Below are 27,104 nucleotides of genomic sequence, written 5' to 3' on the forward strand. Positions count from 1 at the left end.
ATTTATTTATTTTTCATTACAAAGTCATATTCAGAGAGGAGGAGAGACAGAGAGGAAGATCTTCTGTCCGATGAGTCACTCCCTAAGCAGCCGCAACGGCTGGAGCTGCACCAATCGGAAGCCAGGAGCCAGGAGCTCTTCCTTCCAGGTCTCCCACGCGGGTGCAGGGTCCCAAAGCTTTGGGCCATCCTCAACTGCTTTCCACAGCCACAAGCGGGGAGCCGGATGGGAAGTGGAGCCTCCGGGATTAGAACCAGAGCCCATATGGGATCCCCGGGGTGTTCAAGGCGAGAACTTGAGCTGCTAGGCCATGGCGCAGGGCCCACAAAGTCAGTTTTGAGCATATGAAACTTTGTGGGATGGAGGAGACAGGATTTTGTGATGTTTCCGTCTCACACTGGTCATTGAAGGTAAGAGCTGCATGTCTAGTGACAGATTTCCATGTATCTGAGGAGATGGAAATCTGGAGTCGGGAGGCAGAGCTTAGAATCCAACCGAGACAGTGTGGTGCGGCAGGCAGGTGTCTGAAGCACTAGGCCAAATGCCCATCCCGATAACCGACTTCGAAATTGAAACTATTTTATCCTTCCCATCAAATGTACATGCTGGTCTGTTTGCCTGAAAATGAAACGACAAAGGAAAGTTTAACTGGATGGTTGTCTGTATCAGGCGCTTCGATACACGGAGCTCAGGTGACCACTGTCAGCAGTGGTCCTTGCTGCACATTTCGTTCCGTATGAAATGCAAGCACCTTTGGTAGCCTGTCTCCATAAGCACAAGACTTTGACAGCTACCAGTTAAAGATCCTGCGTTAACACAGCCTGAGTATCCCGGAAACCTAGAAACAACTTTTTGTCATGTTTTTGGCAGAGAGCTAAAAAAAAAAAATGACTTGTTCTCTGCTAACGTCAATGAGCTGGCTTCTAAAGAAGCCGTGTGTGAAGAATTATTATGCTAGTCTCACGGATGCTCTTTTTTTTTTTTTTTTCAAGCGTGTTGACTCCCTTTTGGATCCTCCCATGTTGTCCTGAAGATTAGGAAGCCCACAACCACTAATGCTACGTGTTGATTTAATATTCAGAAACATTGCCTTTCAATTCTGTATTGGCCCTTCTGTTTATTCCCTTTGTTTTTAAAATATTTCTCAAAAAGTTTGTAGCCGTAAAGAACAGCATTGCTGAGTTCAGATTTAAAGTTTCATCCATTTCCTAATGTGTGATAAAGGTTGAAGGTGCCGTGTAAAAGGACGGTGGTTGTTAAGTCATGTGATTTTCAGCATCTGTTTGGAAATACATGTGCCGCCCTCGGTTGCTGTCTGTTCGGCTGGTATTCATTGACACCAATTTTTGCTACAATTGGCCTGATGAAAATCTTTTAATACTAACACTACATCATTTCTCATTATACCTTTACTTCTTAGGTGGTGTTCAGTTACTTCAAAATGCTAATTTGTGAAGAACCTGTTATCAGAAACTATTTGCTTACCATAACTACTTTTACTTTTGATACTTATAGCCCATGGGAGATGTTTTTGAACGGTGAGCTTCAGGAAAGTTTAGACTTTAACTATTTTAGGACAAGCGTTTAACCTAGAGATTAAGACACCAAGTACCTAGATCTGATACATAATTCCAGCTCCTAACTTCAGCTGCCTGCTAGTGCAAATCTCATGAGCCAGTTGAGGATGGCTCAAATAATTGAAACCCTGCTGTCCACATTGGAGACCTTGAGAGACCTGGGTGGAACGCTCAGCTTCCAGGTTTCAGTTCTGCCCAGTCCTGGCTGATGCAGGCTTGGGTGAGTGAACCAAAAAATTGAGCTTTTCCATGTTTCTCTCTGCTTCTCAAATAAGTAAATGTTTCTAAAATCTTATCTCAAAAATAGTCTCATACCAATGAAATGGTATACTCCACAGTTGCCTCTGCATTTCAGTTGTAGAAGAACAATATTTGATTAGTATCATATTTATAATTAATTGTTAAGAATCCCATTCTTTATAGCTTTTATTACTATGTTTGGAGATGCTTTTTAAAATCCTCCTAAGGAGGCATATGTAGTAATTTGTTTTGCAAAACTGAACAGGAGATCATCGGAACTTGTGTATTCTTACATTGCATTATGTGACACGGTTTCATAGGCTCTGGGATTCCCACAACCTCTCCCGGTGCCCTTCACCCCATGGTGCCTCCACCTTGTATATTCTTAGTTTAATAAAAAGCAAAAATATCTGCTATAAAAACTTTTTTTCCTAGAAAGCAAAACTAATAACATTTAGGTTCTAGTTAATACATATTTCAAAGACCAATTATTTTAACAAAATGAGGTCTATAATCATAATGTAGCATTAACTTAACTTCAAAGCATATCTTTGCATTTTAAATACTGTTTTGCATTATAATGAAAATAGAAGAATGAGTCTTAGTAAGATGCTGGACTTTACGATTGGTCAAAACCTCCAATGAAAGAATCTCAACTGAATTTGAACTATGGAAATGCAACAAGGTGGAGCAATCCACCGTGGGGGGTGGGTTTGGGGAGGGGCGGGGGGAATCCCAGTGCATAAAAAAAATGTCACATAATGCAATGAAATTAATAAAAAAAAATAGAAGTGAAAAAAAAAAGAAGAATGAGTCTTTCACAACTCCAAACTAATCTTAAACAAATACTCAGGAAGCTACAAAATGCACAAATAGCAGGCCCGTTGCCGTGTTGGAAGTGTTCTTTGTGAGAAGCAGAAACAGGAGGGGTAAGTCAGCCACGTGGGAAGATCAGCGCGGCTATTGCTGTGCCACAACCCTAGCCCCCTTCCTTTTGGAAATACTAACTAGATGGTTGTTCTTCAGCCTCCGTACCCTAAAAGGGAAAGATCGTTAAAAGCATCTTATGAGCAAATTAATAACAACAATTGACTTACCAGCTTCCTGGGGCTCTGGCCATAGCTTATACAATTTTTGTTCATTTTCCCATGTGATTTGTTCCACCATTTTTTTTAAAGATTTATTTATTTTTATTACAAAGTCAGATATACAGAGAGGAGAGACAGAGAGGAAGATCTTCCATCCGATGATTCACTCCCCAAGTGACTGCAACGGCCAGTGCTGCGCCAATCCGAAGCTGGGAACCAGGAACCTCTTCCAGGTCTTCCAGGTCTCCCACGCGGGTGCAGGGTCCCAAAGCTTTGGGCCGTCCTCGACTACTTCCCCAGGCCACAAGCAGGGAGCTGGATGGGAAGTGGAGCTGCCGGGATTAGAACCGGCGCCCATATGGGATCCCGGCGCGTTCAAGGCGAGGACTTTAGTCACTAGGCCACGCCGCCGGGCCCTGTTCCACCATTTTTATTTATTTATTTATTTATTTTTTTTATTTTTTTAAAGATTTATTCATTTTATTACAGCCAGATATACAGAGAGGAGGAGAGACAGAGAGGAAGATCTTCTGTCCGAAGATTCACTCCCCAAGTGAGCCGCAACGGGCCGGTGCACGCCAATCCTATGCCTGGAACCTGGAACCTCTTCAGGGTCTCCCACGTGGGTGCAGTGTCCCAATGCATTGGACCGTCCTCAACTGCTTTCCCAGGCCACAAGCAGGGAGCTGGATGGGAAGTGGAGCTGCCGGGATTAGAACCGGCGCCCATATGGGATCCTGGGGCTTTCAAGGCGAGGACTTTAGCCACTAGGCCACGCCGCCGGGCCCTGTTCCACCATTTTTAAAGAAAACTGCCAACATTGAGAAAGTATTCATCACTGTGAGACAGATCTTGAGATAATTCTTTAAAAAGGAATGATTTACTGTTTGGTTTCACAGAAACCACCATGTATAGTTACTAGTCAAGATTTGTGATCCACTTTCCTACCCAAATATCTGTAATCAAATGAACACTCCTTGGTGATAACAGTGTCAGAGTTAAAGTTTACTATTTTCTAAATGTGTTCAAGTCAGAAATGAAACTTCTACTGTTCCAGAGAGTCATAGTCAGTTTCATGGTTAGGAGATTTCCTTTTCATTAATTATAATTTGTGCAGTAACCACTTATCCAATTACATCCTATTTTATCTGAACTTTTTATCTTAACTCTAACACACTTCTAAGGTATTTCATAAAATGCAATATAGATTTTTTTTAAAGCTATTGAAAATTAGAAGGCAAAAGTGTAAGTGAATGTGTCAGTGTATGTTAGCACTTAAATAAAAGGAATCTGATTGGAGAACTGGCTGCCTTCTATCAAAGCCTCTTTTCAGTTTCTACTCATTTCTCCTCTAAAAAAAAAAGTTTTGGCCATCTGTCAACATAATAGATCTTTTTCATTATTATTGTCCCAGGTAGGGAAAAACACTTCAAAATTTCCATCTTTCATAACTGAATTGTTGCAATTCAAACTTATAAGCCAAGAGGAAAACTCTAAAATATAAGGTTTTTTTTAATTAAAAAAAATAGTCATTTATCTCTTTTAAATTAAGAGGCTTCCTTCCCCAACCCCCGCTTCTAATCTAAAACTCTAGGAAAATTTCAAGATGATTTATAAAGGGATTCAGTATCTTGGTTTTCATTAACAGAATCACAAATATATATAAATATTGGCAGACCTGTCCCGCTCCAAGTGGTTCCTATGATGTAAGAAACTGGTGTTTCCCCATTCGTGTGGCCATCCTAATGTCATTAGTGTGGCTTCTTTACGCACTTTCTCCAGTGACGCAAATAAAGACATGATTTTTTGGAACATGAGGCTTATGGCTGCCTTCTCTCTTCTTCATTACTTATGTTGGACAAACTGCCATCTCCACTTGCCAAAAAAAAACCCCACAGTTGAATAGACTTCAGCTTTGAGGTCTTTCATACCCTCCTTAGACCACCAGTAGCTTTGTCTCTTGGTGAGTAGAAATTGGACACTTCTTTTTGATGTTTAACAAACCAGATTCTGTTACTTGACCTTTAAGGAAAAGTTTTCTAAGCCATATCATTGGAAACATAATGACAAATCTCTTTGGAACATAGGCCATTTTTTTAAAATCAAACTTTATGAGATTTGTATCAAGATGTGGCATGAAGTTTCTAATAGAATGAGATAGTGTTGTGTATTTTCCTTTACCTATGTCCATGTGCAGAAATTATTAAGGATGCACTGATTTTTTTTAGTATGTCTGTACTGTTATGTTCTAAATTAAGTACAAGAAACTAAGGTTAAAATACTGAATTTCTAGATTCAGATTTCTGTTCTTGTACCACAATTGATTCCATGGACTGCATGAACTTTTAAAATAAGAGTTTACTCAATTGCACCGGCTTCCCTCCTCCCGTTGCTGCCTCTTCCCCACCACCTCCCTGCACCTCCTCCCCTTAGCACTTTCTTTGCCATATTTGAAGAGATGTTTTCTTCAGCCCAATTTCTCTTTATGTTTTCTTGCTTTGTAACTTATTTGTGTAGCCTTTCCAGTGATGTCCTGTGCATTATACTGAACTATATAACAAATACATCACATAGCTGAGTTGGCAGACTGTACCTCAGCGCATGGTTCCTAGCAGCTGTGAGGTCTTGTAAAAGAAGCCGGAGTTACGGTGCTCCTTGTTATTTTTCTCCCTGCTCGGCGTTCTGAAGTGTTCCCTATGCCTTCCCTCTAGAGTCCTAAATAATTGAACTGCAATTAGTTATCTAGTTAAATGCCCATTTTTGTTGTTCAGTCAGCTTTCTTCTGTTAATAATTTGATTGTTAACTAGATTTTGTTTTTAAACCTATTCTATTAAGTCTGTGTTCTAAGTAATATACATATTTAAAGTAGTGTTGTTTTTAATCTCATGCCTTAACCTATTCCTAAGAGTGCGTTCACATTGGATGCTCCTAAGCAGAGACTCACTAAGAAATGTAAAATAAAATCAACATTTGGAGAAGGGAATTATCTGGACGAGTGTACACTTGTTCTTAAAAAAATACATCTGATTTAGGTTTATATATGACAAATTATTTAAAGATTTGTGTTTGTTTATAAGGCTTTCATTTTTAATTATAAGCAAGCTCCTATTTCATTTTTAAGACATAGATCAAACGTCACATCACTGCATCTTCGACTGACCGTCAAGCACAGTGTGGCTTTTCCTTAATTCAGTGTTCCCCATTACACAGGCATTAATATCAATGTCATGATTGTATTATAACACATCTGATGGACTGTATGCTCCTGAGGGCAAGGAACCCTTTATTTCTGGAGCCAGAAGCACTCTGCTGCCTGCCACAGGAATATTAAACAAACATTGAGATATTCATTATGATACCAGATTTTCCATCACCAGCCACCTTCACTGGTGACCATCTGCTAGGATCCCGAAGGCCAGAAAACATGGGGGGACAACTGCAGAAGCAGAGTGCGCCTCTGTGCGCTCATGTGCCTGGAAGCCTCAGAGTGCGGCTCTGGAACTGTCCTGGACCATCAGAGCTCCCCGGGGCTGTTCCCCACCTTACGTTTAACCTGGATGTCTGGAGGAATTGGTGACATGGAAGACTGAAGGGCTGAGCGTTCAGCTGCAGCAGAGGGAGGAGGGCATTTATGTTGTCCGTTCTTGACCCAGTTTCCCTCCTGATTGAGGGAGATGGTCCCATCTAGTGCTGTCATCAAGGTCCTCGACTCTACCACACCCCAGCAGCGTTCCTAATGTCAGGAGTGGTGTGACGTGTTTGGTTATATCTTCACCCTGAGCGCTCTCAGTGTTTCTCAGATCGGTAGTCTTTTCTTTTTCTTTTTTTTTTTTTTTTTTAAGATTTATTTTTTTTTATTACGAAGTCAGATAAACAGAGAGGAGGAGAAGAGGAGAGACAGAGAGGAAGATCTTCCGTCTGATGATTCACTCCCCAAGTGAGCCGCAACGGCCGGTGCTGCGCCAATCCAAAGCCAGGAGCCAGGAACCTCTTCCATGTCTCCCATGCGGGTGCAGGGTCCCAAGGCCCTGTGGGTGCTCTCCCAGGCCACAAGCAGGGAGCTGGATGGGAAGTGGAGCTGCTGGAATTAGAACCGGCGCCCATATGGGATCCTGGGGCGTTCAAGATGAGAACTTTAGCTGCTAGGCCACCACGCCAGGCCCAGATCGGTCCTCTTTTCAAGCAGAGTTGTATTTGTTGATGTGCTTTTTACTTACGCTTTTATATTTTAACTTAATCTGTAAAATTTATGTATTCTGTTTTTGAAATGTAAACACTTCTAAAATTATCAGTATTTATTGTTTATATTGCTGGCTGGAAGCTGTATAATGTAGTCCTAAGAGACTATAGCTCTTTGATTCTTTGGTTTTTGTGTCTGAGTTTTCCAGATAGAATTTGATCATTTGTTTAAAAAAAAAAATTAAGATAACTGATTTATATTTTTAAAGACTCTGATTATATATATATATATATATATATATATATATATATATTTTTTTTTTTTTTTTTTTTTGCCATTTCTTGATCGTTTAGGTTGTCCTTTTTCCCCCCACTTTGGGTGATGAAAATGAGAATTTGATGTCTACTTTCTAACCAGTAGAATTAGTAACAAATAAGCTCAGATAATTTTTTTTTCGTTTCAGTTATTTTATTTTTCAATGCCAGAGTTTCCATCTGGTTTCTTTTTAGTTTTTCTATCTCTTACTGGTGTTTCCAGTTTCTTCACAAATTGTCTTCTAGACCCTTTTACAATAGATATTTAAGGTAGTAAATCAGCAAGCAAAATACATTTTAATTTACATATTTCACATTTAACCAATTTCATGCAAAATACTTGAAGCAACCACAGGTACAGGTTTCAGCTGCTTGATTACTTCATTGCCTCTTCCTCCATTTCTTTCCTTCTGTAACCTCTCGCAGTTATGTCCCAGGGTAGGGCTTATCCTCTGCATACTCTGTCCACTGTTCTCCAGGCAGGATCTGATGCCTCGTGGCCAGGTCCTGTGCTCTCATACTGTGAAACATCCTGTTACTACACAGGTTCTCAGGAAAGCTCAGGTAATTTTAATTCAAGCTTCTGTGGTATTGATTCCATTAGATCAGTGTAAAATATGTGCCTTATATTATTCAGTAGCTATGTGCATAGTAATTCAAATTATGAACTGTTTTAAGTAATGATACATGTAAAAGTTTTGGTTCAGTTTCTGTGTAGAAACATAAAGGAGCGTTTTTCATGGTTAAGTTATTGTCTTGTGTCTTTTGCTCAGGGTGTTCCAGTGATGGCAATAAGGAACAAAATGATGTCAGAAGGTCTGGATCCAGATCTTCTTGAGTGAGTAATTCTTCTAGTAATGATATTCTGCCAACTTATTGCATTTGTCAGTTGTAATAAAATATTTCAAGCTATATTATTTTCCTGTAGAGCGTTCTGTGTTTCTGGAAACTATCTTCATAGAATCTTTGCTGTGTTATAAACATGAGGACAAAAATCTTATGCTAACAAATCCAACCTTTGCACATTTTAGGAGCAGTTTTTGTTTTGGTTTGTGTTGCTTTTAAAGAATGATTTATTTGAAAGAGTTACAGTGAGAAGGAGAGAGAGAGAAATCTCATCTGCTGATTCACATCCCAGATGGCCACAGTGTCCGATGCTGGGCCAACTGAAGCCTGAAACTGGCAGCCAGGAGCTTTTTGTCGATCTCCCACACTGGTGGCAGTGTCCAAGCACTTGGGCCATCTTCTGCTGCTTTCCCCAAGCCATTACCAGGGAAGTGGGTCAGAGGCGGAGCAGCTGGGGCATGAACAGTGCCCATATGGGAGAAAGAAGGGTTGCAAGCGATGGCTTTACCTGCTGTATACAGTGGTAGCTTCCAGGAGCAGTGTACATAGTGTATCTATATGTCTAAAAGAACTGAAAATCATGAAAAGGTTTTGAAAATTAGAATGTAGTGATTTCTTGAAGAGACGCAAAGACGAAGACAACAGAGAGCTTCCGTGTGCTTCCTACTGCTCAGTGCCCACCACAGCCTGAGTGTGGAAACCAGGAGGCTCAGTTCCGGTGTTCAGGGTCAGTGGCTGGGATCCCACCCACTGGAACCATTACTTACTGCCTCTTAGGATACACATTAGCATGAAGCTGCAGTTAGGAGCACAGCTGACACTAAAGCCCAGGCATTCTCTTGGGAGATGGGGGTGCCCACATAGCAGCATCTTGACCACTAGGCAGATACCTCTCCCAGGTGGTGATTCTTTTCTTTTTTTTTTTTTTTTTTTTTTTTTTTTTTTGGTGGTGATTCTTTTCATGCTACATTTTTCTTGTGTGGGATTTTGTTGGGGCTGGGCAGAGGTGGCAGCTGTACCTATCTTGTTTCCGTCAGAGATCCTTAATCTGTATGATATTTATTTAAAACAAATTACCAGGTTTGAACTATACTGAGAAATCAATACGGCCAAGTCACCCTAAGACCACATTTATGGTTATTATGAAACTAGGCACCAGTCTATGCACATTGTTTATAAAATATTTTTTCAGAAATGCTAAAAAAAATTGTGGTTCAGAAATTTGACAATGATTCATTCCATCCGTGTGAACCTCGCTAATATAGTTCATTCTGAATAAGCTGTGTATTAATTAATCCTTTGAAACTATTCAGTTTTACAGAGACTTAGAAAGAATGTTTCCAGTTTGGGATTTTAGTTCACTCTGGCGTGTTTAAATAGTGTGTAACCTAGGCATTTAAACTACCTTTGTAGGCTTTGAAATTTTTCTTAGCTGTTAGCCCTTTAGGAAAAGCACACATATCAGAGGTGAGATACCACAAACGTTTTTCCTTATTTTTAACTTTCAAACTAAAACTTAAGGTTTCTAAGAACTAATTTCTAACATGTGTCTATTTTGGGTATGTGTCCAAGTGGCAAACAGTTTAAGTACAATGGTACAGCTTGGTAATTTGAAATAAGCTATCTCTGGGATATTTTGTATTTGTTCTAGAAATCACTTCTGATGCACACTTTAAAATTAGATGGATTATGACATATAATTTAACGTGATTTGAACATATGGATCCAAACTATTTTAGTAGTCATTGGAATATATATTATAGTTAACATTTATTATGACCTCATTTTTTCTTTTGGAAATACATAGTGCGCATTACATAATAGCATAGCTAAAATGGCCTTTAAAAAGATATTTCTGTATAAAGAAAATGAAATAAATGGAAAATCAGCACCTGTGAGAATCAGCATGTCCTGGATATTCAAGCTCATTACCCGTACTGTGGTCAGTGACCATGAATTTCTTGTGTTTAATCTATTTTACATCTGATCACACACCTCCATACCCGTTGCTGTTGAGTTCAGGTTCTCATTAGTGTAGCGGCTCCTGATGAGTTTTTCCATCCTCCCTCAAGGCATTCACTGAAGCCTGTATCTCTGTTCCTGCCTGAGACCTGCTTCGTCTTCCCATGATTCTTCACTGCCTGAAATGTGTAGTCTAACATCTTAGCATTGTGTCGTAAGGTTTCATTATCAAGGCTCAGACTGTACTTGAACGTCATCTTTTGCGTCTCTTCCCAAACAATCTGTGTTGTACAGCCACAGTAAACTGCTTGCAGCTTCCCTGAATGTATCATCTTCCGCTTCCCTGTTGGTGTCTTTAATGTTTTCTTTCCTCTTTGAGGAGCTCCCTTTTCCTCAGCTTGTTGGCTTGGCTAATTTGTTCTCCAGAACAACATTCAGAATTAAGTTCATGAGCGCCTACCAGGAAAGAATCTCAACTACCCCACGACTCTTAACAAGTGTAAGGGGAGGTGGTTGTCTGTAAACGTTAGGAAACATTCCACTGTGAGGGGGTGCCAAGTTTTAGGGCAGAATTCCAATAACAGTTAACATTGTCTTACAGAAAGGCTGCTGCCCAACCACAGCCTGGAGCCTCAATTCCGACCCATTACCTCATGAGTGCTGTGCCATTGGTTATCAGGGGCGCTGGTTAAAGTGGAGATGACTCACAAAAACTTGACACGACTAATAGCAGATCAGTTCCAACTGCAGATAAATAGGTATGATAAGTGGAGTCCACCACCTTATTAACAAGGATTCTGGCACTTTGGATAATGATGCTTACATAAAGGTTAAGGAACCTCACTTTGGGAGAAGAGAATATGAGGAAAGATAAGAAAATGTGCCATCCGAGGGAAAAGTACACTTTTAATTAGAATGTTAGGTACTATTGAGCCTCAAGCAAGACCTTTAGTAAACACTGTTATGTTTTATTTTTTAAGTTATAAATATATACTTTATCTTTTATTAGCTTCAGATACTCAGACAAACCGTATCATTGGTGGAAGAAATAGCCTAGATCCTGTCTACACTGAGCAAAGAACAAAGCTGAGGTTAATTTGGAAACAGTATTGTTCATAAAATATTTTGGTATTCAGTTGTCATGTGTATAAAATTTGGAAGCTCAGTGTACACAATTTAAAAGTGCCATATGATAGAAGAAAAGGAAAACTTGGCACTTTTCCTAGAAAAATGATTGTCATAGAGTTGAAGTCTACAAAACTGAAGAAAGTGCCTGATGATTACTGACTAAATACTATTTATTTGACACTTATAAGTGAATGTTTATTTTTGAAAACACAAGTTTTAGAAATAACACTAATTCTTATATAACTAAGGATTAGTTCTATTTGGCTTGTAAAAATTAGCTTAGTGTATTGAAGATATGTAAGATAATATTGCCTTGAGTTTTCATTCATAATATGGAAATGTAATTTATGCCTTAAAAATTATTCTGGTCAACTTCCAGAATTTCTTACTAAGGGGGGTTGGAAGTTCTTGGTTTCTATCTCAGGAGCTAAGGTCACCATTCCCATTTTGTAATTGGGACTTTTTATGACTCTGTAGTAAATAGCCCATAGGCAAGAGGTGACATCCCTGATGGATACAGCTCATGCAGCTCATGGATACAGCTTCATTCTGTGCCTTTCCACCACCTTTGGGTGTCAGTTTCTTCAGTAGTACAATGAAACATAGAAGAGGTCCTCTCTTCATAAAAGTTCTCCAGACTAAGATACACTTTAAAGAGCTCTGGACAAGTAGTGAATGGTCAGTAAAATGTTAGCTGTGATTTATGAATGTCTTAATGTACCAGATTCTAAACACTGAATTTACTAGGTTTTTGGAACGCAACGTATCCATAATCCTCTAGTTTGCTCTATTCCATTTATAGTTTCAACAGATATGTTTGACATATACAGAGTTCTCTGTTGAAGTTATGCTCTGTTTCTCAAACTGAACATATGTAGTTTCAACTTTGCAATAAAGCATAAACTTCTGAAATGGAAATCCAGCTAGTCGCATTCTCCTCCCTGGTGCAGGGGTGCAGTGTACAACATACTGATTTGGCTTGAGAAGAACTTAATTGAATTAGGAGTTACTGTGCAGGCTTTGAGCACAGTCAGCTCAGTTGGCATTTGTCTTGGTGAGATCTATTCGAAAGACATTTATCCTGTCCTCCCAGACAGAATAACCTACTCTTATGGTTACCAGAAATAGAAATAACCATTTCAGTCTACTTAAGCACCAAGACCAGGAGGAAATTATTAGTTTTAAAGAAAATGATACGGGAAAGTAAGACAGCTTTTCTTTTAGAAATCCAGCAAATATTCCTGACCTGTAAGGGAATTTCTTATCTGCCAGTAACCTTTTGTCTACCTTCTCCTACACAGCAATGTAATAAATCAAAGATTAATTTTGAGCTGGTTGAGTGGAGTGGACCTCACTTCTGTGACTGGACAGTTCCAAAACTAATGGTTTTATTTTTTTCAGTTAGAGCTAGTCACTTTTCCTTTGTATACTGGCATAGTTTGCCTGTGTTTCTTGTATACCATACTCTAACAGTAGTTCATTTGTATTTATATTTTCCCCACTGAAACAGCAGCAGCTGAAGGACAAGAATTACTTTTTACCTCTGTATCTGATTTCCAACACAGTTCTTAGCAAAAACCAGGTTCATGATGGTAATGAATCTATTGATATGGCAGATTATATAGTCAACTTACCGTGTGTTCAGGAATCTTCTGTTGTCCAGCAAGGACAGTGACTGGGGTTGGAAAGCACACAGTCTGGCTCTGCAATCTGTGATCTTTACCATGTGCTACGATGTCAGGTATATTAAGAAATTAGTTCAATTCCTTTGAAGAACTGCGTTGCTCTGACGCTTTTCTTAGATAGCATTTATTTTAAGGAGTACTGTACATTTTTGTTGTTGTTCAAGTTGTCATAGATACTAATATAATTTTGATGTGGTATTGAAAATCTCTGATTTCTCTCTTTCTCTCTCTTTTTAAACAAAATAAGAAATCCACAGTATCACAGAGACATTTCCTGGGGCAGACGTGTCCAATAGTCATGTCCAGTACTTGTAGAGTTGCTGCTTCTGTAGGAGGGAAGAAGACAGTGGTCTCATGCTAGTGTTTGGGGCAGATGCAGCATCAGACGGAAGCTGGAAATGCTACACCCAGCTTTACAGCCTTACTGTTCTACATCCATGTGGGTCCCTCACAGGCAAAATCTAAACTTACCCAGCAGAAGAGTTGGGTTAGTATATAATGGGTGGAGAGTGGTGCTAGCATTCCTGGCTATTTTGTAACATATATATGTTTTAAGCATATAACACACACACACACACACACACACATTTAATTGGAAAAGCAGAGTTACAGAGAGAAGGACAGAAACATCTTCCATCTGCTGGTTCACTCCCCAAGTGACCACAACGGCCAGAGTTGAGCTGATCTGAAGCCAGGAGCCAGGAAATTCTTCCTGGTCTCTCACTCTGGTGCAGGGTCCCAACACTTTGGGCCGTCCTCTACTGCTTTCCCAGGCCACAGGCAGGGAGCTGGATGGGAAGTGAAGTAGCTGGGATTAGAGCTGGCACTCACATGGGATCCTGGTGCATGCAAGGTGAGGACTTCGGCCATTAGACTACCGTGCCGGGCCCCACGAGTTTTTGATAAATAAAAGAAATTGGTAGAGTGTACATTTTCTGGTTTTAGTAAAGGTAATTTCAGTTTGGTAAAGGACAGTTTTATTAATACACAACAGCTATATTATTCCATTTGCTTTGAGTGTCCCTGAAAGCATACTTTCCATGGTTAATTTACTTGAGGATAAGAATGACTAGAGACAGGACAATAGAACTACTGTACTGATGAGAGGACTTACTGCCACAGCATGATTGGAACCTTTCTAGTTGAGTGTTTTAAACACCATTAAGATTTCATTTGGGGGTGGCCAGCAATGTGGCATAGCAGGTAAAAGCTACTGCCTACAGCATAGGTGCCCTTCTGTGTCCTGCTGCTCCACCCCCAATCCCGCTGCTTGCTGATGGCCTGGGAAAAACAGCAGAAGGTGATCCAGGTATCTGGCTTCTGCCAAGCTCCTGGTTCCTAGTTTTTGCCCAGTCCCAGCTGGCCATTGTCACCATCTGGAGATGGAATCAGTGAGTGGAAGATCTCTCTCTCTCTCTTTCTATATCTCTCCTGGCCTCTTTCTGTAACTGTTTCAGATTAATAGATAAGTAAATCATTTTTTAAAAGATTTATTTATTTTCATTGCAAAGTCAGATATATATAGAGAGGAGGAGAGACAGAGAGGAAGATCTTCCGTCCGGAGATTCACTCCCAAAGTGACCACAATGGCTGCAGCTGTGCCAATCTGATGCCAGGAGCTCTTCAGGTCTCCCATGTGGATACAGAGTCCCAAGTCTTTGGGCCATCCTCGACTGCTTTCCCAGGCCACAGGCAGAGAGCTGGATGGGAAATGAGGTCGACGGAATTAGAACTGGCATCCATATGGGATCCTGGCACATTCAAGGCGATGACTTTAGCCACTAGGCCACACGCCGGGCCCAAGTAAATCCTTTTTTAAAAAAAACAATTCATTTTGGTACAACACATTCTGTTAGAGTTGGAGTTTCATCTTTCTCATGGCTACGTCTCATGCCTAGCAAGTCTTTGGAACAGTAATTTTACCAACTCGGACTTTTGTTTTTAAAGATTTATTTATTTTTATTGGAAAGTTATATTTACAGAGAGAAGGAGAGACAGAGAGAAAGATCTTCCATCTACTGATTCACTTCCCAAGTGTCCACAATGGCCAGAGCTGAGCCAGTTGGAAGCCAGAGGCCAGGAACTTCTTCCAGGTCTACCATGTGAGTGCAGGGTCCTAAGGCTTCGGGTGGTCTTCGACTGTTTTCAAGCATGAGCTGGATGGGAAGCAGGGCCACTGTGACATGAACTGGTGCACATATGGAGTGCTGGGCATGCCAGGCAAGGATGTTAGCCACTAGGCTACTGCATCAGGGCCCCAATTCAGGCTTTTTATACACTTTATCTCAAGAGAAAACATTAAGTGAAAGCATTCAACAAACATGAAGAACTTTTCTTTGAGCAGGCGTTCTTCTCCCCTGAAAAATGTCCACATTTCCTGTTTCCTAAAGGCTATTCTTGAGCTCTCTCCTGTTTGTAAGTTTTCCCCTGCAGCTTTCCTGAGTGTGAGAGCTTTGCTTGCTTTCCTTGTCTAGCTTCCCTTCTCTGAACCTCGTGTACCCTTGAGGCTGCTGGGATTTAGCACTAGTCGTACCAGCCACTACAGATCACGTCTGTCTGAAGTTGGGGCTCCATGGTAATGGGAAGCAGAAAGTGCTGAGATAGCACACTGTGTACGCACTGGCAGGAGAAGACAGTGCCGCGGCCTCCACAGAAACAACACTTAATCCCCTGTGCGCACAGCCAGAGGAGAAGCATGTTGTGGTGTAGAGCAAGAGACCCTTGCTTAAGGACAAGAGTTGGCAGATTTATTAGCAGCAATATTCTAAGATTAGCCTAATTTACAGTTTGTAAGTACTTTCTTCAGTTGGAAAAACCTTTTTTTCTTCTTTTTTAGGAGGCCAGATGCTCCAGTGCCTGAGGGCGAAAGTGACAAAACTGCAGCAGAAAGTTCAGACAGCGAATCTTCTTTCAGTGACTGAGCCTAATTTTGATAACAAATATGCGTATTTTGGGGCACAATTTGTATTCTGTGAGAGAGCCTCAGCTCTTAACATTTGATCATGAATATATCAAATGGCTGCATGCCCATGACCAAGCTTTCTCTATGTAAAAAAAAAGTAAATAAATCATTTATAACCTGCCCTTATGTCTTCTTATAAAAAAAAAAGGGCCCTGAAATGGGAAGGAGAACAATCTAAATAAACTGCAATTAGTGTAGCTAATACTAAAATATTTCAAGGGTGTAATGAGCATTTAAAAGTTAAGTTGACATGGGGTCAGCCTCTGATACTGCCATTAACACATTGCTTATGAAACCCGCCTCCCATTTCGAATTTCCTGGGCTCAGGTCCCACTCCAGCACGCTGGGAAGCAGTCGATGATGGCTGAAGTGCGCGGATCCATACTACTTCCGTGGAGAACTGGATGGAGTTCCAGCTCCTCTCTCCAGTTTGGCCCGTGCCTGGCTGCCAAGGGCATTTGGAGAGTGAACCAGTGAGTGGGAGATTTCTGTCTATGTATGTATGTATGTATGTATGTATGTATGTCTGTCGTTCGTTCGTTTTTTTTTTTTGTTTTTTTTTTTAATGGTACAATTCCATAAGGTCTGGGATTTCCCTACCCCTTCCCCAAATTCCCGTCCTCCGACTGATTTTCCCCATATTATTGTAATAGCACAGTCCATTATAAGCAGTCATAAGTCCATCAGTCTGTTATTTAAATGTGTCCTGACATTGCTGGTACAGACAATGGCAGACAGTCCAGCATCCTATTGTCAGAAATTTATGTCCAGCAGTTTTGTTGGGAGTCCATCTTTGATTTGGAGGTAGAGATGCATACTGCATTGTGTCTTCGCATCTGGATATGATAATCTCCATTACGCCATGACTATACATTCCCTTAAATGAGAAGCCAAGTAACAAAGTTAACATATGGCTCTATTTCTACCATTCAAGTAAGAATATAATACTGAATGCTTTTAGAAATAAGTTTGGTGATCAAAAATAGACTTGATATAAAAAATAGATTCAATGTAAAAAAAAATCAATGTTGATAAGTGGATTATATTTTTGTAAATATTTTGACATGAAAACTATGTTCATTTGTTTCAAAAATAGCTGGCAGAAGATAAAACTAAATTGAAATAGAAATTTCGCATGACAGCTTTAATGTATATGTCATGTATTTTGGATATGGAACTTATCAATAGTATTTATTTACGTATAGCATTTTGTGCCCAGCACAGTAGCCTAGTGACTAAAGTCCTCACCTGCATGCACCAGGGTCAGGTGCATTCAGGGGCAATTAACTACTCTTGCATTTGTGAACTATACTTTTGTGTAAGAAAGCAAGTTCCCCAGCATCAAAAAGGGGCTCAGAACAGAAAATAGGAACAGGCATAGCTCATGCTTGTGCAGGGGTTTCCCCCACGAAATGTTCAAGTCCGAGCTCTCTTAGAACCATCATTGCATCTGTGACTGGGAGCAGTGTCACCCAGGGGTGATACAGGGCCCAGACAGTGCTTGCTATCTGCTGTTTAACCACTCAGAACTGCTGGAGTCTCATTGTCTGTTAGCAGGACTTGAAGGTGATGTCCGGCCACAGGCTGTAGGAGACACAGAAGGATTAATGGGACGTGCTGCAGTTTCTGTTGCTGAGACAGCATAAAAATTCTCTTCATCGTCTCCTACCATCACCCATTACTCTTTTGCCACAGATTCAGCTTGTCTAAGTTGGTTGCAAAGTGACTCATACCTCCCATCCTTAAGGTGTCTAGGACCTTGGTTGGTTTGTCCTTTTTAGGATATGATTATCAAAATGGTGTTGTTCATTTCAGCAGTGAAAGCACCAAGATGTAACCCCAGTGAGTCACCTAAGTTCCAGACATATTCTCCCTATGTTGTTTTGTGATCACAACTTAAGCACATTGTTATTCAGCGTATCAACTTCCTTTTTTGCCCGTTGTCCCACAGGCATGAGTAATTCAGACAGACCAGTCGGCAGCAGTAGCTTCTGTTTAATGGAATCCTCATTGTGCTTTCCGGTAGAAATGTGCCAGCTCCTTCTTCCTGTCCTGTCTGGGGAACCAGGACTTCCAGAAAAGTCTAAGGCAGCACGGAAGAGAAGCACAGCTATGCAGGTGGGTTGCTGGGAAAGAGTAGGGCTAACCCTACTTCTGCATTCTTCGTTCTTGTATCTATCAATTGTAGAAATTAAAATTTTACATCATCTACTGGCCATGAATGTATTGGATAAACCACATCCTGGAAACAACCTCCTACAGGATGTTATCACTGAGCCAGTACCTGACTTGAGCCTGCTTCATCAGAAATAATGGCACATATAGGACCAGTAGACCCCATGATCTGGTAACTGAAACAGACTTCACAGCTGAGGCCGTGCAGTGCAGGACATCATGTGTGTAAATCGGCGTTCTTTACTGTTATTATTTTCCCTGATACTGTGTTGTAGGTAAGGGATTACCCCCTCCACCTTCCCGCCCTCTCCCCACATTCAGGCTATCACTAGTAAAACTAGCAGAGATGTTACTAGAAGGGGAGGGAAGCCCATATTAAGAGTAAGAATTATAGCAGGAAAGAATCCTCCCTCTTCCAGGATGGAAGGAATTTGAGGAAAATAATTCGCTACTAAGCAACTGGTACTAAATCCTCTGCTGCTGACAGGTGGAGTATGCAGTGCTGGCAGGAACTAGACCAGCCCCAAGCTGTGCAGCCTGGGCACAGCCCCCTGCTCTACCACCATGATTACCCCATTCTTGGACTCCTTGTGGAAGCCTGGCATGATCAAGGTCAAGGCTAGCTGTCTGTTAAAGGAATCTTCCTGTCCACTTAATCCTTGCTTATTCATGAATGTCTGTCATACAAAAAACCCTGCATGCTTTGTGCACATTCATATAATTTTGTGTATATGCCTCCTCATCAGATTTTTCTCTCTAATCTTCCAATCTTGATCCTTCAATCCCCTGACCAACTATGTTAGTTACAGAGATTAAAAACAAAACAAAAAGCTTTAGTTCTTCACTTTTCTCCATCTCCATGCCTTTTTCCATATAATTTTGGTTTGCCTTCTTACTCTGGGTAGATCATTGTGCCTCATGTTTTGATTCTGAACTCCAAACCATGTGATTTAGTTTGGACCAAGGAAATGCTAGCAAATGTGATCTGAGCAGAGTCTTGGAAAATATTTAGTTGTCTTGCCTTCTCGTGTGTCTGTGTTATTGACAGACACTAAGAACGTGACTTGGGCAGGGAAAGAGGAGAGCGTTTGGCCTAACAGTTAACTCTCATGTTGACATGCCTGCATTTATTCTCCGGCTCTGGCTCCTGATTGCGGCATGCCACTGCCCAGATTCTGGGAAGCAGTGAAAATGGTTCAAATGATTTGACTCCTTTTCACCCATGTGGGTGACCTGGACTGACTTCCCAGATCAGCGCTTCAGCGCTTCCAGGCAGTGCAGGCATTTGGGGAATGAATCAATGAACCAGCAGGTGCAACTGCTCTCTGCTACTTAAACAATGAAACAGAAATCAGGAGGGTAGTGTGAAGGTTGGGGAAGGACATGTGGAGCGGAGCTGAGTTGTTCCATTAAGCCACCAGCCAACGCAAACCAAGGATGATTGGAGAATCTACCAAGCTTACACGTCACTGGCCCTGAATGTTTATTATTGATTGTAATATTTCTGTATGTTTATTATACCATATTATTGCAGCCGTCTTAGCTAACACAGCTGACCCTAGACCATGAGGTCACAGGAATAGGCTGAAGGGGAGACATCAGGGCAAAAGGACCAAGAGTAGAAGAAATGAATGATAAGCCACTTACCACTTAAATATGACTTCTGAACTGAATTAGATTTGACCACAGATGTAAGATCTGTCAATGAAGGGTTGCTACTGTGGCTGTCCAGCCTTATGTTGTGGTTTTAATTAACAATGCCAAGGTCATGGAGAGCATCTTCTTTTAGTCCTTTGATGTTCTGTGTGGTAACAGTCCCATTTTCTCCTGGGCACAGAGCCCTGCCAGGGTTGCATTTCACACAATGAGAAGGCATGCCCTTTGCTGAATAGTCAAAGGGTCCTCACCATTAATCGTCAATTAGGACCTACCAGACATGCTCCTCGGGGTTCCCGTTTGCCCTCCGTAGCTCTTGGATCAATGGTAGTCTGAGTTGCGTCGTCTGAGGAGTACGGTAGCTTTTATGATGACTTACGTTGTCCCTATCAGCTGAAGCCTGGTGTTCGTTGACTTCAAAGCATTGGAGGGAAAACCTAGTGACGTCCTGGGCAGATGGTTGCTGATCTTGCTAAGCACCCACTTCAGGTGAACGCTCTGCTGGACTGCTTGATTGCCGTGGTACATTCTAAGAAAACCTCAGGCACAGTCACCCCGATGAGCTCATCTCAAGCTCAGAGCCTTCTTGGGTATTAGGGCCTTGACTATATAGCAGATGAGCCTGGTTGAGTCTGTGCCTTTCCTTTGTTTTGTTGTTCTGCCATGTTTGTAATTACACTCTGGGTCAGATTTCCCCCACACTTACTCCATGGACAAGGACAAAACAGTCTCTTTCAATTCTGCCAAGAGACTTTTAGCCATCACAGTATGCCCAGAATTGGTGGTTACCTGATCTGGGCCTGCCACTTTCTTACTTAAGGCATCTAAGACAGTGAACAAATGATAGCCAGTTTCATACTGTTCTAGTGACAAAGCCGCAAGATAACTCATTATTTCTCATCCAAATCCAGTGCAGGTAAGTGATAAACACCAGAATTATACTGCGCACTAATCCTAGCAATTAGGTTGAGTGATTCAGTTCCAGAATATCATCCAGTGTATCTGCTTTCTTTAAAAACAAACAAAAAATACTGATTGAAAGATAGAGTCACAGAGAGGGAGAGATCTTTCATCTGCTGTTTCACTCCCCAAATCACTGCAGTGGCCGGTGCTGGGCCAGACTGAAGGCAGGAGCCCAGAACCCCATCCCAGTGTCCTAAGAGTGGCAGGGGCCCAAGCACTTGGGCCATCTTATGATGCTTTCTCAGGCACATCAACAGCTGGATCCGAAGTGGGGCAGCTAGGACTCAGACTCAACTGGTTCCCATATGAGATGCCAGCTTCACAGTCGGTGGTTTTACCATTGTGCTGTAGTACCAGTACCTGCATCTGCTTTCTAGGGCCATTCTTCATATCAAAGTTTTGTGTTTCTCCTAAAGTGGATCCTGACATAAATGCTTGGTGTAAATAGTTTATTTTTGAGGTAAATCAGGAAGCAGGAATGGCTGAGTAGGAAGAACAAGAGAGGAAAGAAAACCCAAGGCAAGAGCATATGGTATATTACTGGGGTCAGTGTTGTGACATAGCAGGTGAGTCACCTCCTGCAACACTGGCATTCCCATGAGTGCCAGTTTTGAGTCCTGGCTGTTCCACTTCCTATCCTCCTCCTGGCTAGTGCACCTGGGAAAGCAGCAGAAGATAGTCTAAGTCCTGCATCCTTGTGGGAGACCTGGATGAAGTTCTTGGCTCCTGAACTCAGCCTGGACTGAGCTCTGGCCATTGCAGCCATTTGGGTAGTAAACCAATAGATGAAACACCTCTCTTTGTCTTTCCTTCCTTCCTCGTAGCTCACACATATCACTGAGGTTGCTAGTAAGGGCATTAGGGACCTGATTCCATGACCAGCAGTCCCTTACCAAGGAGTAGTGCTTACTACTATTTCCCATCTGAGGTGGGAATGTTTCTGCTCTAGACTGGAAGCATTTGTAGGGCCCGTTATCCCTGCTTGTGGGATATAAGGCCGTGGGAGCCTGCTTGGAAGGAGCATGAATTTAGAAAGTGGGAAGATGGACGCTTATTTTGAGTCGAGTTGCTGTCAGCAAAAGGGAACTGACCATTGCAGCTGCCTGGGTATCTATTTCAGGATGCCTATCAGAAGCCTAAACTACAGACAGTGCTGCTTCCAAAACACACATCTGACCTGAGTTTACCTTGATTTACAATACACAATTTTCTTGGATATGAAGACAAGTTGGATGATAAGCCACACTTAAGATTTCCAGAATTTTTCATTAAACATTTTACTTTTTAAAATCTTCCAAGAATGAGCTAAGGATAAACAATGACAAAATCTATATCTTTATAGTCTGTTGTAACTATAACACAATTTTAAAATGTTTCCTTTTACACATACTCCAAAAAGTTTTTGTGTGAAACTTGTGTATCTGAACCAGAGCATGGCTCCTTTTACATTGTATCCACGAGCTCTTGAACACTGTCCAAACAGCGAAATGCTCAGTGAAAATTCCCTTTTGTTTCTGATCAAGTTTTTCCCCCAAAACAAGCTTGATTTCCAGGTTTGAGAAGAGCTTAAGTCCCCCCATTTAATTCTGTACTTTGCTGGCTGTTTTCAGCAGTACCAAGATTTTTTTCTGAAGAATCACTTTTACTTTTCTTATTCGAACAGTTGATAAGTGAAAGTTGTGACACTAAAGCAGATGTCACTCTGACTTGGATGACTTGGATTTTGGATAAATAATTTAAATGTGACAGACATATCTTCCTTTGAAAAAGGAATCTAAATTGGAAAGGTTTTATTCATGACTCCATTTCCTTCCTTCCCCAAACAATGTTACCTTAAACAGTAGTTTAGAAATATATAAATTTGAGAAAAATTCATTTTATATACCTACAAATTGTATTTGAGTCGACTGTATGTAATTGTTTGTAAATGATACAAGAAAACTAAGTACTTTTGGGCTGAACACTTTGTTTCACAGTTGAGAATGTCTTTTGAAATTCTAATGGAATAGCATTATTAAACCTGAAAGAACTCTTAGAAAATGTCTACGCACACTAAGTCACTTTTTTTTTTACTAGTAAGTGAATTTGGTCCAGAGGAATTAGATGATTTCCCCAACAAATATAAGAAACAACTTTGCTTATACAGATAAAAACTGATCTCACCGTCATATTCTTAAGCTAAATATTAAAGCTTTAGCTATTCTACAAAAGCAGAATACTTGGATTTCAGTGTCTTATGAAAGCTTTGCATTCTAATCTTTTTTTTTTTTTTTAAAGATTTGTTTATTCTATTGGAAAGGCAGATGTACAGAGAGGAGGAGAGACAGAGGACCAAGTGACCACAATGGCCGGTGATGTGCCAATCCAGAGCCAGGAACCAGGAACTTCTTTCCAGGTCTCCCACATGGGTGCAGGGTCCCAAGGCTTTGGGCCATCCTCGACTGCTTTCCCAGGCCACAGGCAGGGAGCTGGGTGGGAAGTGGAGCTGCCGGGATTAGAACTGGCGGCACCCATATGGGATCCTGGTGCATTCAAGGCGAGGACCTTAACCATTACGCCATCGCACCGGGCTCTACATTCTGATCTTTAAAGTCAAGTTCTGTCTTTTATATAGCTCTGTTAAGGACATTTTAACCTTGAACTTTCAGTTTCCATTTATACTAAAATATGTGACATTGATGCACTCAAGTAGAGTTACTCTTATATTTTCTTAGGGAACCTCTCAACTTCTGAAGAATTTACTTTCTCTTTTGCTATACTGCCACTCTAGTTTTAGAAATCAAACCTTCATTTTGAGAAGCTGAAAATATAATTTTTGTAATTTTTTTCATTTTTAAAGTATTTATCAAGTAAAATCATGTATATTTTAAGGTTAATAATTCTAGGATCTAATATTAGTAATATTGTGTACTGATTATTACAGTAAGATCAGTGACACCCATTATTACTCATATGTGTGTCAGGACACTTAAAATGGCCAGCATAAAAAGAATACTTAGAGAACAAAGATTTTTAAAGTCACACAGGTAAAATTGATGGCAACATTCATTGAAAGACACAAACTGGCTTTGGCATGATGGCTCAGTTGGCTAATCCTCCCCCTTTCAGTGCTGGGATCCCGTGTGGGCGTCAGTTCATGTCTAGCAGCTCTACTTCACATCCAGCTCCTTGCCTGGGAAGACGGCTGAGGAAGACCAAAAAGTCTTGGAACTCTGCGCCCACGTGGAAGTCCTGGAAAAGCTCCTGGCTCCTGCTTCACGTCGGCTCAGCTCCGGCCGTTGTGGGGGATGAACGGCGGATGGAAGGTCTTTCTGTCTTCTTCCTGTGAAGAAGGTGACACAGGCAGCAGCTTACCTTGCTGCACCAGAGCGCTGCCCTCTCCAACAAACTTTGAAAGCGACAGTTGATGCCGCAGGATGGTGGAGGATCACGCTTAAGGTACTCAAAAGAAAAAACGAGAGTTAAGTGTATCCAGCCACACTGAACTTTAAATATGTGCTAGTTGTTAATACTTCAACTCAGCAACAACAACAAAAAAACACAATTTAAAAATAGCCAAGGACCGTAACAGGCATTTTGCTAAAGAAGTGGGCAAACCGCCAAGAAAGTGCACGAGTAAATACTTAACGTCATTAATCATTATGATGGTTATTATGAGACCAAGAAGCTCAAATGATGAGAATATGGAAAATTGGAACTCTTGTTATTTGCTGATGAGAATATAAAATTGAACAGCCACCATGAAAAATAACATAGAAGTTCTTTGAAATACTAAATACATAATTAGAATATGATGCGGGACCTAACAGAAATGATAGAGAAAAGATCTGAGAGATCTTAAAAAGCATTTGGGGAAGTGCATATTTCATTCCTTTTTCTACAAATTTTGAAGCCCCTACTTATATTACATTTTCTAAATCTATTCATCTGTTGACAGACACTTCGTTTGATTCCAAACCTTGGCTACTGTGCATAGAACTGCAGTAAGCATCAGGATGCAGTTGTGTCTTCGACACACAGGTTTCATTTCCTGTGGGAGATACACCCAGCACTGGGATTGCTCTCACACTAGGATTTCTAGAGGAACCAACATGTTCTGTTTCCCACAACGGCTGTACTAATTTAAATTCACACCAACAGTGTGTGGTAATTCCTCTTTCTTTACATACTTGCTAATACTTCTTATTCTTACAATTTTGAAAATATATGTATGTATGATATTTATTCAAAAGACAGTTTTAGAGAGATATCTTCCATCTTCTCATTCAGTCCCTAGATGGCTGCAATGATTGGGACAAAGCCAAACCAAATCCAGGAGTTTCATCTGGGATTCCCATGTGGGTGCAAGATCCAAAGCATTAGTAAGGAGCTGAATTGGAAGTGGAGCAACCAAGGCTTGAACTGGCAGCCATGTGGGATACAGGCATGACAGGCAACAGCTTTACCTGCCATGCCACAGTGCCAGATCTCTACTTTCTGTACCTTTGGTAATAGCCAGTTGTAGCTGGGATGAAACAGTACCTCACTGTGATTTTATTTTGTGTCTGTTGATTAGTGGTGCGAAACTTTTTTTCATATCCTTGTTGGCATTTGTGTGCTTCTTGAGAAGTACATATTCAAATTCTTTTTTTGTTTTTAGATTTATTTTTATTTTATTTATTTAGTTGCAGAGAGAGAAGGAGAAAAAGAGAGATCTTCATCAACTGGTTCTCTCCCTCAAAAGGCAAGAACTCCCAGAGCTGAACTGGTCTGAAGCCAGGAATCAGGAGCCTCTTCCAGTTTTCCACGTAGTACAGGAACCCAAGCATTCACACTATCCTCTGCTGCTTTCCAAGGCCATAAACAGGGAGCTGGATCATTAGTAGAGCAGCAGGAACTCAAACCACTGCCCTCATGGGATGCTGGCACCGCAGGCAGAGGCTCAGCCTGCCACGCCATGGCAATGACCCTCCTTTGTCTGTTTTAAAATCAGATTATTTGAGTTTTGCTTTTTGCTGTTGGGTTCCTTATATACTCTGGATATTAATCCCTTGTCAGATGAATAGTTTTCAAATGTTCTAATTTCTCCAGCACCATTTATTGAAGAGACTGTCTTCCTCAATGTATGTTATTGATGCCTTTATCAAATATTAGTTGGCTATAAATATAAAAATTTGTTTCTGAGCTGTTTTGTTCCATTGCTTGATTTTTATGGCCATCCTGTGCTATTTTGGTTATTATTATCATCTGTCCCAAATTCTTTTTGGGAGACAGAGACAAGAAAAAAAAGTTTTGAAGAAAAATTAAGCCAGGACAGAAAATACAATATAGGGGACAGAAAAGTGTCATAGATGACAATGGCATGATTTGATACATTTTTTTAAAGATTTATTTAGAATACTTTAAATATTTTGGGCCCTTGACTGGAATGCAGTTCAATTTATTGGAAAGAGTCTGAGGGTTCTGAGACTTCCTCTTAAACTTTGATGGATGCAGAATAGCCCAGGGGTAATTGAACACTAATTTGGAAGCAACACCTTTCTGAGCACGCACTGTTCTGCGTCAGGAAGTATTGCTATGATGACTGATGAGAATAGCATAGAGTCGTCCCAGTCCTGTGTGTGCTCCAAGGGTTCCCCACATGCCTCTTTCCAGTAATTTCTTCTCCAGACTTAGTAGTTTCTTCAGACCCATTTGCTGATTTGTCCTCAAATGAAGACTCCAGGGGATCCTCTGCAAGTTTCTGGAACTCTTAGCCACTACAACTCTGAATGCTGTCACCAAACTGTCCTGGGTTCCCCTTTCCCTGTGCAGTGAACTTGAAATGCTGGGGCACAAATCAGGTTCCTCATTTAGTTTTTTAAAGATTTACTTATTGGGCCCGGCGGCGTGGCCTAGTGGCTAAAGTCCTCGCCTTGAACGCCCCGGGATCCCATATGGGCGCCGGTTCTAATCCCGGCAGCTCCACTTCCCATCCAGCTCCCTGCTTGTGGCCTGGAAAAGCAGACGAGGATGGCCCAAAGCCTTGGGACCCTGCACCCACGTGGGAGACCCGGAGGAGGTTCCAGGTTCCCGGCTTCGGATCGGCGCACACCGGCCGTTGTGGCTCACTTGGGGAGTGAATCATCGGACGGAAGATCTTCCTCTCTGTCTCTCCTCCTCTCTGTATATCTGACTTTGTAATAAAATAAATAAATGTTTAAAAAAAAGATTTACTTATTTTTATTGGAAAATTGAAAAATTTTTCTATTGGAAAGGCAGTCATATTTTATATGGAGAAGCAGAGACAGAAAGATATATCCACTTCTCTGCCCAAATGGTACTCAATGGCCAGAGCTGAGCCAGTCC

The 27,104-nt window shown here is 41.0% G+C and overlaps 1 protein-coding gene across 4 annotated transcripts in view; it reads left to right on the top strand.

The window, feature by feature from the left end:
* WASHC3 (WASH complex subunit 3) overlaps positions 1-16,103 on the top strand; it is a 33,929-nt gene extending 17,826 nt beyond the window's left edge. For 2 of the 4 annotated variants that reach the window (XM_058673177.1, XM_058673176.1), the window contains exons 6-7: positions 8,174-8,238; positions 10,810-11,165. In XM_058673177.1, the coding sequence (XP_058529160.1) occupies positions 8,174-8,238; positions 10,810-10,900 (156 nt within the window). In that variant the 3' untranslated portion in view covers positions 10,901-11,165. Of the gene's footprint in view, positions 1-8,173; positions 8,239-10,809; positions 11,166-15,857 lie in introns of those variants that run through there. The other 2 variants (XM_004589605.3, XM_004589604.3) reach the window with 1 other exon arrangement.
* Positions 16,104-27,104: the final 11,001 nt, after the last annotated feature.

Source organism: Ochotona princeps, chromosome 15, assembly GCF_030435755.1.
Source record: "Ochotona princeps isolate mOchPri1 chromosome 15, mOchPri1.hap1, whole genome shotgun sequence".
In the NCBI taxonomy this organism is placed as follows: domain Eukaryota; kingdom Metazoa; phylum Chordata; class Mammalia; order Lagomorpha; family Ochotonidae; genus Ochotona; species Ochotona princeps.